General features: G+C 41.4%; 1 protein-coding gene across 1 annotated transcript in view; it reads left to right on the top strand.

Annotated features, from left to right (window-relative positions):
• The window catches only part of TGM5 (transglutaminase 5), a 48450-nt gene that overhangs the window by 14985 nt on the left and 16895 nt on the right, over window positions 1-16570 (top strand). The window contains exon 6 of the mRNA XM_021009274.1: window positions 766-943. Within this exon, the coding sequence (XP_020864933.1) occupies window positions 766-943 (178 nt within the window). The remainder of the gene's footprint in view (window positions 1-765; window positions 944-16570) is intronic.

Raw genomic sequence — 16570 nt, 5'->3', positions numbered from 1 at the left:
ACACATATACATATATACAGCTGTATATACATGTATGTATGCATTGTGTGTATATATGCATGTTATGCATGTGTATGTGTGTGTATATGTGTGTGTGTGTATACATACACACACTTATATACACATATACACACATATCCAGATAACAATCCCACTATATTCTTGCCCTTGTCAAAAGTCATCTGGAGTGCTGTGTTCAGTCTTGGGCAGTTCGTCGATAGCTAGAGACTTTCTAGAAAAGGGCAGCTAGGATGGTGACAGACTCTGAATTCATGACATGAGGATCATCTGAAGGAACTGGACGTGTTCAGCCCAGAGAAGACAATAGTGCACATGATGGCTGTGTTCAAATATTTCAAGGGTTGTCATGTGGAAGAGAGATTGGACAAGTTCTACATGGCTCCCAAGGACAGAACCAGGGGAGGTGGGGGTGGAAGTCTCAGAAGCAAATAGAGGAAAAATGTCAGCTGTTCAAATATGGAAAGGCTTATTTTGAGAGCTGGTGGCTTCTCTCTCATTGGAGGCCTTCAGGCAGAGGCCAGATGCCACTTTTGGGGATATGTTATAGTGAGGATTCTTTCGAACCTTCTGATTCCATGATTGTTTTTACTTGACTATATTTCTTTGGTATAAGGGCAGGTTTGGAGGTAGGGTGGAGGGGATTATTGATAAATGACAGTGATTTTAAAAGAAGAGCGAGAGAAGCATCAATAAAAGCTTTTAAAAAAAAGAAAACCAGTACTTCAAAACTTGCTTTTCTTTTAGATCAACAGCAATGATGACAATGGTGTACTTAATGGGAAATGGAGTGAGGGCTATGATGATGGAATTAGCCCCTCTGAATGGAATGGTAGCGTGGCCATCTTGAAGCAGTGGTATGCCACAGGAGGCCAGCCTGTGAAATATGGACAGTGCTGGGTCTTTGCAGCTGTGATGTGTACAGGTAAGTAGTTTGGAGGTAGAGGAGACCTGGGTCATAATTCACCCTGCTTCAAAAGCTATTTTGAAAATATTAAGAAGTATGATTATTTAAAAAACTTCCTAACTCTTTCCATTTTGGCTTCATCCATAGAATTATAGGATTTTGAACTAGAACGGGCCTTAGGGAATCCTCACTTTACAGTTGGGAAAATTGAGGTTTAGAAAATTGTTCTACTTATCTAAGGTCACACAGCTAGTAAGTAGCAAGGTCTAGATTTCAATCTTGATCCTCTGGCCACAAATCCAGTGCTCACTCCACTATCTGACGCTGCATTCACGTTAACCAACCTCTGGAACCATAACTAGGGTGGTTGGGGCTTTATCTAGGGTGCTGACATTTTCAAAGTGTTAACTATCTTAAATAATGATTTGAAGAGTGCAATTTAAAATTTTGTTACATTTGCTTGTTGACAGCTCATGTATTCTTTCAGTATCATAGATCGATAATTAGAGCATTTATTAAGTACTTATTATGTTCCAGGAACATAGAAACAACTGAGCTCATCATTTAGTTAGCAAGTATAATTAGTTAAAATAAGAAGCTCCTCATTATTAGTAATCCTCATCTGTAACACATAATAATTAATTCCCCCTCCCATTCACTAAATTTGCTTTTTACATTATTTTCACATAATGAATTATAAAGAGGGCAGCGTGTCCCAAACACCAAAACTGCTACTTATAGCTCTGCAAGCATCACCAGCTTTCATTGACCAACATATTTACATCTGAAACGTTCCATCTTTGTCCTTAGCCTTCAAATGCTTGACCCAATTTCAAGAGTTAGTTTTGAAGGGGAAACAGTGTTTAGCATGATGTACTGGAAAAAAATACAGGTCCTAGATTCAAATCCTGGCTCTGCAATTCATTACCTAGGTGACCATTCAGCAAGTTAATCACCTCTCTGGGCCTCAGTTTCCTCACTTGCAAATTTAGGGAATTAGACTACATAGTCTCTAAGGTCCCTTCCAGATCTAAGTCTTACATCCTATGATTTTTGAGGCTGATTCAGTGAGGGAGTCAACTTGATGGGTGAAGACATATTATATTAGCAAAATATGTACGAAGAAAAGGGTGATAATTTTTGTTGTTGTTCAGTCATTTCAGTCATGTCTCTCTCTCCATGACCCCATCTGGGGTTTTCTTGGCAAAGATACTGGAGTGCTTTGCCATTTCCTTCTCCAGCTCATTTTCCAGATGAGGAAACCAAGGCAAACAGACTTAAGTGACTTGCCCAGGGTCACACAGCTAGTAAGTGTCTAGGCCAGATTTGAGCTCAGCTAGAAGTCTCCCTGACTTTAGGTCTGGCACTCTATCCACTGTGAAGAAGGGAAAGAAAAAAATGGGCTTGTGGAATAGAAAAAAGAATGAACAACAAAGAAGCAGAAAAAAGTCAGTTGTAATCATCGCTCACATTTATAGAGAACATTATGGTTCACAAAGTGATTTCCTTGTAAGAACTCTTTGAGATTTTAATGCAAGTATCCCCATTTCACAGATGAAAAAACTGAGACTCAGAGAGAAAGAGTTCACAGTCATACATCTAGTAAGTACCAAAGCTAGAATTTAAAAACCCAAGTGTTCTGACTCCCAAGCTGAGTCCTCTTTCCATGATACAGTGCAACTGAGACCTAGGAAAGACCTTAACTTAAAAAGGCCAAGGCCTCCTACTGCGTCCAGGGCCATCTCCGGTCATCCTGATCCATATCTGGCCACTGGACCCAGATGGCTCCGGAGGAGGAAGTGAAGCCGGTGAATTTGCACAGCCTTCCTCATTTAAATCCAATTCACTTGCATGTCATGGCATCACCTCCTTGATGTCATGGTCCTCTTTGAGAACAAAAGACAAATAACAACACTTAAGAGACAAAGATAGGGCAGAATCTTGAGGGAGGATGCAGAGTGAAGTAAGCCATACACTGAAAGTCTTCTGTCTCTAAGTCTGCGATATTTTCCTGCTTCACACTATCCACGGTTGCCTGTCTCCTTCGGCTGCCTTCCCCACTGACGTCAATCCCCTTAGTAGTTAATAGCAACACAGACTCTCTGCCCATGTTTGAATATCTCTGATCTTGGGCTCAGCCAGGAAATCATTTCTCTGGCTGTCTGAGAAAAGAACAAGTAGAGATACATCAAGAACCCTTGGCTCTCTCTCATCATGACTCAATTTAGCCAGGTCAGCACACAACTTAATATATTTTGAGGTGGTAAATCTTCCCTGTCAAAATCTGGACTAAAAAAAAGCAAAGTACTTGGGATAAATAAGATCTAGGGTTGCAAGGAAACTTAGAGGTCATCTAGTCCAGAGGTTTTGAACACAACCAAGTGCAGCCTTAACTAGATTAAAGTAATTGGGAAATATTTAACAAAATGAACAGTAAAACACAGATATTACATTTCAAAACTAAGTCAATATGCAGCCAGCAGGGATCCTTATGTATGGATTAATAGCCCCCATTTCTATTTGCCTTTGATACCACTGATCTAATCTAAAACTCATTTTGTAATTGGGGAAACTGAGGCCTGGAGAGGTTAAGTCACTTGCTTAAGGTCACACAAGGCAGTAAGTGGCAAAGCTGTGATTCTAACTCAGGTACCATGACTCCAAGTTCAGTGCCCTTTCCATTTCCCTCACCATAGCCCTATAAGGTAGAGAGGGCAAGTATGATTATTCCCATTTTACACATGTAGAAACTGAGGTCCAGATAGGTTATGAGTCTCATGGGCAAAAAGTGGCAGATCTAGGGCTCTACATCAAGTCTTTTCGTTCTCAATCTATGACTTCATCCTTCTTTCCTGACAGTTCAAAGCATGGGACTCCCCTGGTCAACTTTCTCCTTTATTCCTTTTTTTCCTGTGGCTTAACTAGGTTAAGACTTCTGTCCCAGAGCTCCCCACTCTGCCACCACCACTGCCTCTAAATCCCGATAAAGAGCCCAGATCCACAGAAGAAGGATAGTGCTGATCTCACCCATAGGGGGTGGCTTTGCCGGAGTTAGCGATGGGGAAGTCTCAAGCCTACTGCTCAGGAGAAGAAAAGACAGTCCCTAACCCTGCCTGAGTGCGTTGGACTTAGAAAATATAAAGGGAGGGAGCCCTCAGAAGGGGAAATAAGAGAAATGGCACAATCAATTCCTTAAATCACAGAGGTGAGGGTTTAATGAACTGGACAGTATGAATCATGCAAGAGACTGACCCGTGAGCTGACAGGGCCAGACTGATCAGGAAGAAGGTAGGTAATCTCATGTCCAGGGGCAAACTAGAGAGGGAATCAATGCGGGTGGGTGTGGATTTAAGAAAATGGGTGTCTGAGCCTGAGTGATGAGAGGTGGGTGGTGTCAGTGAGGGAAAATTATGCAAATTTTATAGTCCAATTAAAATCTTTATGAGGATAAACCTGGGAGGCAAAAGAGTATTTTATCCCACATGGCCTGGCTCTGCCTATACTCCAGTCAAACTTCAACATTCCCTAATAGGACTGTCTAGTTATATCAAGATCTACACACACATACATTTACATATGTGCACACACATGTGTGTATATGTTACATATAGAGAGAAAACATATGTAATATATACATACAGGGGAGAGACAGACAGACAGACAGAGAGAGGGAAAGAGAGAACAACAGAGTTTGCCCCAAAGATAGGAAGGCCCGAGTCCAAATCCAAATTTGTCCTAACACACACCGGCTGAGAGATTCCCAGCAAGTTATAACCTCTCAGTGACCTACACAATTTTCTAAGGCTGTACGTTGCAGAAAAAGGTCCTGATCTGAACTGGTAAAGGAAATCCTCATTTTTAGCTTCTACATAGGTGAAATCAGAGGTCTAGTTTAAAGAATGGTGTTCGGTTTGTTTGTTTTTTCACAGAGGCTCAGAAAAGGTGGTGGTGATGCAGCAGACTCAATTTTACTCCTTTTAGAATAAAAGAATCCCTGCCCCTGCTGCCCAGTACGGTTGAGTTCAATCAGATTTGCAGTTGGGAAGATCCTTTAGAGCTTACCTAGTCTAGTTCCCTCATTTTATTTTTGGACTAGAAATGTAATTTCACTGGTTTGGGGATCTTCAGTCAGTCAGTAAGTATGCATTGTTCACTATGGACCCAGCACTGTGCTAAGCAATGGGGGTACAAAAAAAAAAGCCAAACAAACCAAAAACCAGCCCCTGGGCTCTGAAGGAGCTCACAGTCCAATAGAGGAGACAACACGCAAATAAGTACAAAGCTGTGTTCAGGATAAATGGCAGACCATCAATAGAGGGAAGGCAGCAGCCTTAAGGGGGATCAGGAGAGGCTTCTTGGTGAGCTTTTAGCTGGGACTATCGTTGCTGTTTGTCCTTCATTTTCAAAGAGGACCAGTGACGTCATAGGTGATGTCTTCTGAGTGAATTGGAAGGAAGTCAGGGAGGCCGGGAGGCCTAGGGAGATGAGCAGAGAGATAATTCCAGGCGTAGAGGACAGCCAGCAATGGAGTGCTGTGTGCAAGGAACGGGAAGGTCGCCTGTGTCACTGGATCAAAGAGCAGCTGGAGGACAGTAAGGTATAAGAAGACTGGAAAGGTAGGAAGGGGCCAGCTTATGAAGGGCTCTGCATGCCAGAGGATTTTATGTTTGATCCTAGAAGTGATTAGGAGCTGTTGGAGTTAAATGACTAGGGAGGTAATATGGCCAGACTTTCGTTTTAGAATAAGGAAACTCTCTCTACCTTGTAAAACAGCAATGATATAAAACTAAAAATCGTCCTGCCCTTGGAGAATGTATATTCTACCTTGGGTCCTACAGCCTATAAAAATACACACACTGTTGTTTAGTCGTGTTTAACTCTGTGACCACATTTAGTCTTTCCTAGACAAAGATATTGGAATGGTTTGCCATTTCCTTCTCCAGCTCATTTTACAGATGAGAAAATTGAGGCAAACTGGGTTAAGTGACTTGCCCAGGGTCTCACGGCTAGTAAGTGTCTGAGGCTGGATTTAAACATAGGAAGAGGCGTGTTCCTGACTCCAGGCCTAGCCACTCTTTCTACTGCCCTACAACCTATGGACCGATAAGTAAATAAAAGATGATTTGAGGAGGGAGAAAGTACTCTCAGCTGGAGGTTCAGGGGAAGGTTCCCATAGGAGGTAGGAGCCCTGGAGATGATCCTTGAAGAAAGCTAAGGATTCTAAATGGCAGAGGTGAGGAGGGAAAAGCAGCAGAAGCTTTCACCCACACCACACCCAGTCTAGGCCTTCTTCTGACTAGAAGCTCTTTCCATATCCAGTTGCATTCAGTTTTACCTAGGCATTTCATAGGAGCATAGATTTGGAGCTGGAGGGGAGAGACCTTAGGTGTCATATAGTACAACCCTCCTATTTTACAGATGTGGTAACCATGCAGTGAGTTTAAGTGACTTGCCCAAGGTCACACAGGTGGTTGACATTTGAACCTAGGTCTTTGGACTTAAAATCCTGTGTTCTTTCCATTACATGAGGGCACCCCTATTAGGGGTAGGGCACCTGCAGCCTCGAGGCCACATGTGGCCTTCTAGATCCTTGGGTACAGCCTTTTTTGACTGAGCCCAAGTTTTACAGAACAAATCCTTTTATTAAGAGGATTTGTTCTGTGAAGTTTGGATTCAGTCTGAGGGCAGTACTTGAGGACCTAGAATGTCACCTAGAGGCCACAGGGTCCCCACCCTTGATCTAGACCCATCCTGTTCATCGCCAAACAGGGGAATGGGGGATGAAGGGGAAGGAAACAAGCACTTATTAAGCACCTACTGTATACTGGCTACTGTGCTAAGCACTTTAAAAACATCGTCTCATTTGAACCTTTGCTGTAAATCAGGGTCAGAGGAGCCCAGGGGACCAGCATGCGCTTCCCCACGTTTAGTGAATTGGCTTGGGCTTTTTTACGCTTTCGTTGCTGCTGTTCATCCTTCTAAGAGAACCAGTGACACCATAGGGTGATGTCTTGACTTGCTCATGAACTGGATTTAAGTGAGGCAGAGTTGCACAAAGTTACCAGAGTCCAGTTGCAAGATAAAAGTCAAGATGACTTGTTGCACTTTAGGGATAAGAAGAAGATGGTAGTAGCAGTGACTTTTTATGCTTCTGAAAACTTTCTGGCAGCCACATTTTACCGGAATTTACCCAGATGCTTAGTGGAGAGAGAATCTGACCTTACATATAATTCACTCAAGTTACTTTGTTCTCAAATCTCTTGAACTCAGTATTGCTTGCAGTCTCACTAATTTTCCACATTTTGACCTCACTATGCAGTTGACTTGCCAGGAGTATATACTGGCCAGGGCTTTTATTGGAATTTGCATTTTTTGGCTTCCAAAGCTTCCTGCCCAACCTTTCCTTCAGAGCAAACTCCTGACCGAAGCACTTATCTATGGAGTCATAAGTCATCTAGGGTGGCTTGGATTTCTTCCTGATTTTTTTATTCCCTAATGTACCAGAGACTTCTTATAGGACCTTAAGAGTTGAAAGGGATCTTTAGAGACCCTTGGATCTTAGGATTTTAGTGCCAAAGATCAGGTAGTCACTTTTCCTCATTTTATAGACAGGAATACTGAGGCCCAGAGAGATTTGTCAATCTCAGATCTTAGGAATTCAAACCCAGGATTCTTTCTGTCTCCCAGCAACTAGTTCAACTTCCCACCCATAGCAGGAATGTCCTCTAATATGACCTTGGCTAAATAACTTTCCTCCTCTGGGCTTCAGTTTCCTTATCTATCTGCCTTCTAAGGTCCCTTCCAGCTCTAAATCCTATAAACATTCCCAATAAATATTTATCTAGCTTCTGCTTGGACATTTTTAATGACAGAGTATCATTACCTCATGAGGTAGCCCAGCCTATTTACAGACATCTTAGTTTGAGAGGAGGGGCAGCTAGGTGGCGCCATAGTGCACAGAGTGCCAGGCCTGGAATCGGAAAGACTCTTCTTGAGTTCAAATCCGACCTCAGACATTTACTAGCTGTGTGACCCTGGGCAAGTCACTTAACCCTGTTTGCCTCACTTTCCTCATCTGGAAAATGAGCTAGAGAAGGAAATGGCAAACCACTTCAGTATGTTTGCCAAGAAAACCCCAAATGGGGAGTCAGATATGACTGAAACAATTGCACAACAGCACCAAATTTGAAGGAAGTTCTTTCTTATAGCAAAACAAATTCTGTCTCATTGTAATTTTCAGAACCATAGAATTGGGAGTGACCTCAGAGTCTAACCCCAACCCAAAGCATGTATCCCTCCTGCAACAATTCTTCTAAGTGGTCATGCTATTCGTGCTACAAATTATGCAGTGGTAGGGAATTCACAATCCACCTAAAGCAGCCCTTACTGTTTTTGCTAATTGCTGGAAGTTTTTCCTCGAATTGAACAAAATCTCCCTTCCAATAACTTCCATAATTAAATTCTAGTTCTGCCCTTCAGAAGCAAATAAATTAATCTAATGCCTATTCTATAAATTACATTTGTTGTTCAATAGTTTTTTTTTCATTCATGTCCGACTCTTTGTGACCCTGTTTGAGATCCTTGGCAAAGATACTGGAGTGGTTTGCATTTCCTTTTCCAGCTCTTTTTACAGATGAGGAAACTGAGGCAAACAGGGTAAAAGTGACTTGCCTAGGGTCACACAGCTAGTAAGTATCTTATTTGAACTCAGGTCTTCCTGACTCAAGACTTGGTGCTCTATCCACTGTGCCACCTAGCTGCCTAGAGTCAGGAGGACCTGATTTCAAATCCACTCTCAGACACTTAGTAGCTGTGTGACCACTTAACCTCTGTTTGCCTTAGTTTCTCCAACCGTCAAATGAGAATAATAATAAAAGCACCTACCTCCCAGGGCTGTTGTGAGGATCAAATGAGGTAATAATTGCAAAGTGCCTAGCACAGTGCCTGGCCCGTAGTAGGTGCTATATAAATGCATATTCCCTTCCTTTCTCTAAGCCCCAACTCTCCCATTTTTTCAAACTGCCTTCATATGGCACAGTCTATATTTCTGTCACTGTCCTGGTCACCCTTTTGGACTTGTTTCCACTTGTCATTGTTCATGATAACCCCATACCTCATTTCTGGAGCATTTTATCCAGTTGTGGTTCCATATTTTAATAATAATAAATAATAATAATAATAATAATAAACTTAAGCTAGTATTAGGAGGGTTTTTTTGGGTCAACGAATGAATGAACAACCACAAAAAAATGTATTAAGCACTTACTGTTTGCCAGGCACTGTGTTAAGTGCTGGGGATACAACTATCCCTGCCCTCAAGGAGCTTACATTCTATTAGGAGAAGAGAACACATAAGAGAGGTGGTGGCCAGGGAGGAGTGTTTTAGTAGTCATGATATGATTTCCATTTTCAGAACCAGAGTGGGAAAGATGGGGAAAAGTTACATGTGCAGCCCCATATCAACCATACGACACTCTTGACATATGTTCCTTGTAGTTGTGCAACTAATTTTCTGATCCCAAGTTGAGGCGCTATTAAATTAGCTCTTATCTGATCCAGCCTGTTAAGATATTATTGGATCTGGCTTCTGTCATTCAAGATATAATAATATTTCCCTCCTTACTTCCTGTCATCTGAAAATTTAACAAGCAGGTCAACCATGCCTTCATAAAAGTAACTGATATGTTGGATGGAATAGGGTTAAGGATAAAACTTTGTGGCACTCCATCAGATACCTCCTTACATTTTAATCACCTCTCTTTAGGTTTGCTTTCTTCATTAATCCCTGCTTTGTGGGTCTAGGTGTTCCACTGGTTCTGAACCTACCTAACGTATTTTTCTATCTTGTCTGCAAGGATATTATGAAAGACTTTGTCAAACATCTTGTTGAAATATAAATATACTACATCTATGGCATTTCTTTGGTCTACCACCTTAATAACATTTCTACCCATTAGTTCTACTTCTATCCTGTGGAAATTAAGTTTAATCCCCCTACATATCGCAGTCCTAATATCTAAAGATAGTTTTCAGTCCTTCCTGCCTTCTTTTGTCCAAATACCTCAATTCCTTCCATTATTTCTATTCTGTTTAATTTAATTCAATAAGCATTAGGTATCTACTATATAAGAAAGCTAAGTGGCAGAGAGGTGATGAAGAGGATAGAGTGCCAGGCCTGAAGTCACGAAGGCCTAAGTTTAAATCTGGCCGCAGACACTTACTAGCTGTGTGACCCCGGGCAAGTCACTTAACCCTGTTTGCCTCAGTTTCCTCATCTGTAAAGTGAGCTGGAGAAGGAAATGGCCAACCTCTTCAGTATCTTTGCCAAGAAAACTCCAAACGGAGTCATTAAGAATTGGACACAACTGAAAACAGCTAAACAACAACAAAAAATTATAGTGTATAACTCACAGTTCATAGTTACTGGGCTCCATCCACTCCTTTTAGGGCAAGTAAGCGGCTCAGTGGATAGAGTGCTAGGCCTAGAGTTGGAAATGGCTAAACAGTAACAAAGAGTGGCCTAATCTATAGAGATTTGGGTCTAGAAGTAAATGAGATTCATTTTAATCCTCAAACAATTACTAGATGTGGAAACCATAAGCAAGTCACTTCTTCTCTCAAGCTCAGTTTCATTAGTGAGGAAAGTGTTTTGCAAACCCCAAAGCACTGTAAAACTGTGGGTTATTGTTTGTTTTATTTCAGCTCTCCTCCACCTACCCTTTGTTGTTATGTTATTTTCTAACCAACTGTTCATGACACCATCTGGGGTTTTCTCTGCAAAGATACTGGAGCGGTTTGCCTTTTCCTTTTCCAGCTCATTTGACAGATGAGGAAACTGAGGCAAACAGGGTTAAGTAACTTGCCCAGGGTCACACAGCTAGTAAGTTTCTGAGGCTAGATTTGAACTCAGGAAGATGAGTCTTCCTGACTCTAGGCTCAGCACTCTATACATTGCACCACCGAGCTGCCTCTACCCAGAGACACAGGGATTTCTCTATAGGTGCCACCCATTCATAGACACAGGGATTTCTCTAACACTCGAGAGTCGCCTGATCCCATGTTTGCCGTTCTGGTTCTTTGTTCACCCTTCCCTGAGGGATCTGAGTGTTTGCACTGGGCAAGAAAATTAGGCTATGCCATCACTACACCAGTGGCTGCCATCTAACATATAAGATATTCCGGCCTGAACTTTCCATAAATTTGAGTCTTCTGGTTTCAGCAATTGAATTTGCTTGTTACTTTGCTAATTTGGCCTTTAAAATTCTGTATATCAAGTCAAATGAAGGATACTCACGTAGTAAAATTTATTCAGGTCATTTAAGTCATGCCCGACTTTTTATGACCCTTTTGGGGTTTCTTGACAAAGATATTAGAGTGGTTTACCATTTCCTTCTCCAGCTCATTTGACAGATGAAGAAACTGAGGCTAACAGGGTTAAGTGACTTGCCCAGGGTCACACAGCTAGGCCTAATTTAAATTCAGGTCTTCCTGACTCCAGGGCCAGAGCTCTATCCACTATACCACCTAGCTGCCCTGTATATATAATAAAATAAAGGGTATGATAATAATAATAATAATATTTAAACTATAAGAAAATCTAAATACATCCAGATAACTACCATTTAGAAATTCAGAGGAATTATTCCATTGAAATGGAGGGGGAAGGAAAAGGAGATGGTGAGGAGGGGAAGAAGAGGAAGAGAGGGCCTTTGATTTTACTGGTATATGAAATTCCATCTCCCAATGAACATCAGCAACTTCTCTGCAACTTAAAAGTCTCTGAGAGCTGACTGGAGCACTGAGAGGTTAAGTGTCATGCCCTGGATGACTTTTCTGAAAGTCATCTTTAAACAGATATTCAGCAGTGTTGGACGGAGAGTCAAGAGACACCTGAATTCAAATCCTGGTGCTGATGCTTACAAGCTGTGTGACCATGGACAAATCACTTAACCTTTCTGAGCCTCAGTTTCCCCATCTGTAAAATAAAAGAAATAATCATTGCAACCCCTACTTCATAGAGTTGTTTCATGGAGAGCATTTTTGTAAACCTTAAAGCCTACATAAACTGAGTTATTCTTATATCCATCCGGTATGGAAGGTGCCACAAGTCACATAACAGCCCACCAGCCTTGCCTTTGCAAGCGCAAGAATTGAGAGTCTATCGAAAGCAGCTCACGGTGAAGGGCAATTCAATTGAACAAGTATTTGTTGAACACTTGCTCTATACTCCGACTGTATTAGATGCTTAGGTGTCAGAAGGCTTCAAGGGGATGTAGGTGTCTAAGATGTCACAGGCCTATTTAGTAGCATCCAAATGCAGCCTCCTATCTAGAGTGTGTGGACTGGGTGGTTGGAAATTGTCTGGGATTGGTGAAGGGGAGATTGAGGACAGTGATGGAGAGTTTGGGTCTGTGATGAAAGTAAGAGTAAGAGAGTGCTGGAGATTGATTCCAACTCACTGAAACTGGGTGGAACAATGGATAGAGCTCTGGACCTGGAGTCAGGAAGACCTGGGTTCAAATGTGGCCTCGGACACTAACTAGCTGTATGACGCTGGGCAAGACCCGATTTGCCTCAGTTTCCTCATCTGTAAAATGAGCTGGAGAAGGAAATGGCAAACCACTCCAGGATCTTTGCCAAGAAATGGCAGATGGGATCACGAAGAGTTGGACACAGCTGAAATGACTAAACAACAAGAAGTGACGTACTACGATCTAATCTAGGAGAGAATGTGAGTGGGGACAGGACTGTGACCTGAGGCCTAGTGTGTTTCCTCCCTCCCCTTCCCCCCATAGAGAAATAGCAGTGGAGAGAATGTTGATGAGAAGTGTGACAATCACATTCCACCTCATACAACATATCTGAATTGTAGGTTTTCCTATGATCCTGCTAAGTTTATAGGGCGGAGGGAGTAGAGGAATTGGCACCATGTAATCAAGGACATGATAGGGCATGGACATACTAAAGAAATGCTTGACATAGTACCCAGTTACCCAGGTTCCCAACCTCAGTGTCATCCTTCACTTTTTCACCTACCCACACAAGTACTGCCCTAGTTCAGATTCTCATCACCTTTCACCTAGACTATTGTAATAGCCTAATTAGTCTCCCTGCCTCAGAGCTCTCCCCACTTTAATCCATCCTTCATACAGCCACCAAAGTGATTTTCCTCAAGCCTAGATCTTACCATGTCACCTCCTTAATCAAAATGTCCAATGGCTCCCTAATACTTCTAGGATAAAGCTCTTCACAACCAGGTCCCATCCTACCTTTCCAGCTTTATTACATATTACTTCTCTACCTACACTCGATAACCCAGTGAAACTGGCCTTCTTGTGGTTTTTCATACATGATACTCCATCTCCCATCTTCATAGCTTTGAACTGACTGTCCCCATACCTCGAATTCACTCTCTCCTTACCTGTGCCTCTTGGAATCCCTGGTCATCTTCAAGACTCAGTTCAAGTTGCATCTTCTTCATGAATTTTTTCCTGGTCTCCCTCCTCTCCCCAGAGGCTAAAGCCTTGCACTCGAGGTTACAATTTGCATGTGTTCTGTTCTGTGTGTGTTTTCTATGTATGTTCATGTCATCGCCTCCCTTAGAATATAAGCTCTTTGGAGGGAGGGACTTTGCTTTTCCCTTTATCACCCCAGTGCTGACACTGATTGATTAATTGATTGAAGAATGTCAATCTAGTTGACTGTAAGATAACTATCTATGAAACAATAGGGAACAAGACAATGAAATCGAGTATCAAAATATCTTATTGGAAGTCAAAAGAGGAAAGAGATCGGGGTAGGATAGAGTAGTCGGAGGGGCAGCTAGATAACATAGTAGATAGAGTGCTGGGCCTAGAGTCGGAAAGACTATCTTCCTGAGTTCAAATCTGGCCTCAGACACTTACTAGCTGTGTGACCCTGGGCAAGCCCCTTAACCCTGTTTGCCTCAGTTTCCTCATTTGTCAAATGAGCTGGAGAAGGAAATGTCAAACTACTCCAGTATCTTTGCCAAGAGAACCCCACATGGAGTCATAAAGAGTCAGACATGATGAATAAGAGAGTAATCAAGGAGGACTTCTTGGAGAGGGTGCTACTTCACTTGGATGCTGAAGGTTGATATCACATTTGCTATCTATTTCTTTTGTTTTCTTTTCAAATAGATTTCTGTTGATACCTTTTGTTTCTACATCGTCTAGATTTCCCCCTATGGTCAATCAATAAAGGTTTACTAAGCACCTAGTCGGAGCTACACTAAGTTCTGAGTATAAAAAAAAATTTTAATTAAAAAAAAAGTAAAAGACAGCCCATGGCTGGAAAGGAGCTCACAATTTAATGAGAGAGACAACAAGCAAACAAACACACACACACACACAAGTTATATACAGGACAAACAGGAAATAACAAAGAGAGGAAAAGCATTAGAGTTAAGAGGGGTCTGGAAAGGTTTCGTGTAGAAGACGCGATTTTTGTTAGGACTTCCCCTCTCCCTCTCCCTTCCCAAAGAGATACCTTTTATAAGAAAGACTTTTTTAAAAAAAGAAAGAAAAGAGGCAGACAAGAAAAAAAAATTAAACAAAACCAGTCAATACATTGAAAAAATCTGACCCTATACACAATATTCTATACCTGTGGACTCTGCTCCTCCCCAGGCCCCATGCCCAACTACCACCTCTGCAGAGGAGAAGGGGGTGGGGCTCTCTTCTCATATCTCTTCTTCAGGACCAAGCTTGTTCACGTTTTTCTAAAACACATCCCTCGTTTTGTGGTGGTGGTTCTTTTCATTTACACTTTGGTAGTCATTGTGTATATTGTTTTCTTGGTTATGCTCACTTCACTTTGCATCAGTTCATATAAGCCTCCCCATGACTCTCTGTATTCATTGTGGTCATCATTTCTTATAGCATGTGCCATCTCTTTTTAAAAAAAAAATTATTGATATCTTTCATTTTCACACCACCTATATTTCTCAATAAATCTCCTCTACCTCCTCCCAGAGAGATGTCACATTTACCATCTTTACAATAGCAATGGATTTTCTAAGCAAGTCCTCTACAGATTCCTTTCCAGGGACTATACCTAAAATTCTAATCACTGACACCAGATGGATCATGATGTACCTTTATTTATGGTGCAGCGGTCCAGCAGTTAAGATATCAGCAGGCATATTTGTATAGTACTTCAAGGTTTACAAAGTTCATTCTTTACACAGCCCTACATTGAAAGTATCATTATCACCCCATTTTACAGATAATGAAACTGAGGTTCAGGTAGGTCATGTGAATTACCCAAGGCCATAAAAGTAACGCCAGAAAGAGGCTTCAAAAAGCAACATTTTTTCCACTATACCATGACATAATGCATAGTTGCCAGCCAATTTTACTTTTCTATAAATGCAGATCTCTATTAAAGGAATCACATAAACTAATTATTTCCTCTAAAAGATGGATAATTATGATAATAACTTACATTTGTAAACCCTCAAGGGTTTAATCAAAAATTTTACAAATATTTCATTTGATACTCAAAACAACCCTCTAGAGGTAGGTAGTAGAAATAACAATATCCCTATTTTACTGATAAGAAGAATGAGATTCAGAGCCATTGTAGAATCAGAGGTTTAGAGCTATAAGGGACCTCAGAGGCTATTCATCCACCACCCTCATTTTACTTCCCCAAGGTCATGCAGCTAGTAAACTGCAAAGCCGGGCTTAGAATCTAAGTCTTCTGAATCAAAGTCCAATTGTCTTTCCACTATAACATGCTGGAGAAAGCTTTAAAAGAAATTTGACACCTAAGGATACCTTAGCGTCTTCTAAAAACACTAGTAACTAACATTTATAGAGCCCTTTAAGGTTTACAAAGTGCTGTACATGTTATTATCTCATCTGATCCCCACAACAACATGAAGTAAGTGCTATTATTATCCCCATTTTACAGATGAGTAAACTGAGACTCCCAGCCCTTGAGTGATTTGCCCAGGGTCACACAGCTAATAAATGTCTGAGGCTGGATCTGAACTCAGATCTCTCTCACTACAAGTGTAACACTCTATTCACCGTACCATCTAGCTCCCTTGATAGTTTCAAATTTCAGCTGTTGTCCACCTCTCCATACCTGAGGTGTATTTATTTAGGCTTGGTGATATGTTTAGATTTGAGTCATTTGGGAGCCATAGCAGACTCTTGAGCAGGGAAGTGACACAGTAAAGGAGGTATAGCAATAAAAGCACAATATTTGGAGTCAGTGAACCAGGATTTGAATTCTACTCTACTACGTACTACCTATGTAAAGTCAGACAGGTCACTTCCCTTTTCTGTGTCTCACTCTACTTATCTGTAAACTTAGTGAGTTAATCTTGATAATCTCTAAAGTCTCTTCCACTTTGGACTCTATGCTAGGGGTAAGGTCAGAAATAATTAGCCCAGGCATCATCCATGAACATTGCAATATTTGACATTTTTAAAAACAATTTTAGGCAGTTGGGGTTAAGTGACTTGCCCAGGGTCACACAGCTATTACGTGTCAAGTGTTTGGTCTGAGGTCAGATTTGAATTCAGGTCTTCCTGACTCCAGGGCTGGTGCTCTATCCACTACATCACCTAGCTGCCCCAATATTTGACATTTATATGATTTTCCTCCCCAAAA

Source organism: Phascolarctos cinereus, unplaced genomic scaffold (genome assembly GCF_003287225.1).
Source record: "Phascolarctos cinereus isolate Bilbo 61053 unplaced genomic scaffold, phaCin_HiC Scaffold_3;HRSCAF=262, whole genome shotgun sequence".
In the NCBI taxonomy this organism is placed as follows: domain Eukaryota; kingdom Metazoa; phylum Chordata; class Mammalia; order Diprotodontia; family Phascolarctidae; genus Phascolarctos; species Phascolarctos cinereus.
Note: the sequence above shows the minus strand (reverse complement) of the source record. Positions and strands in the feature narration are given on the sequence as shown.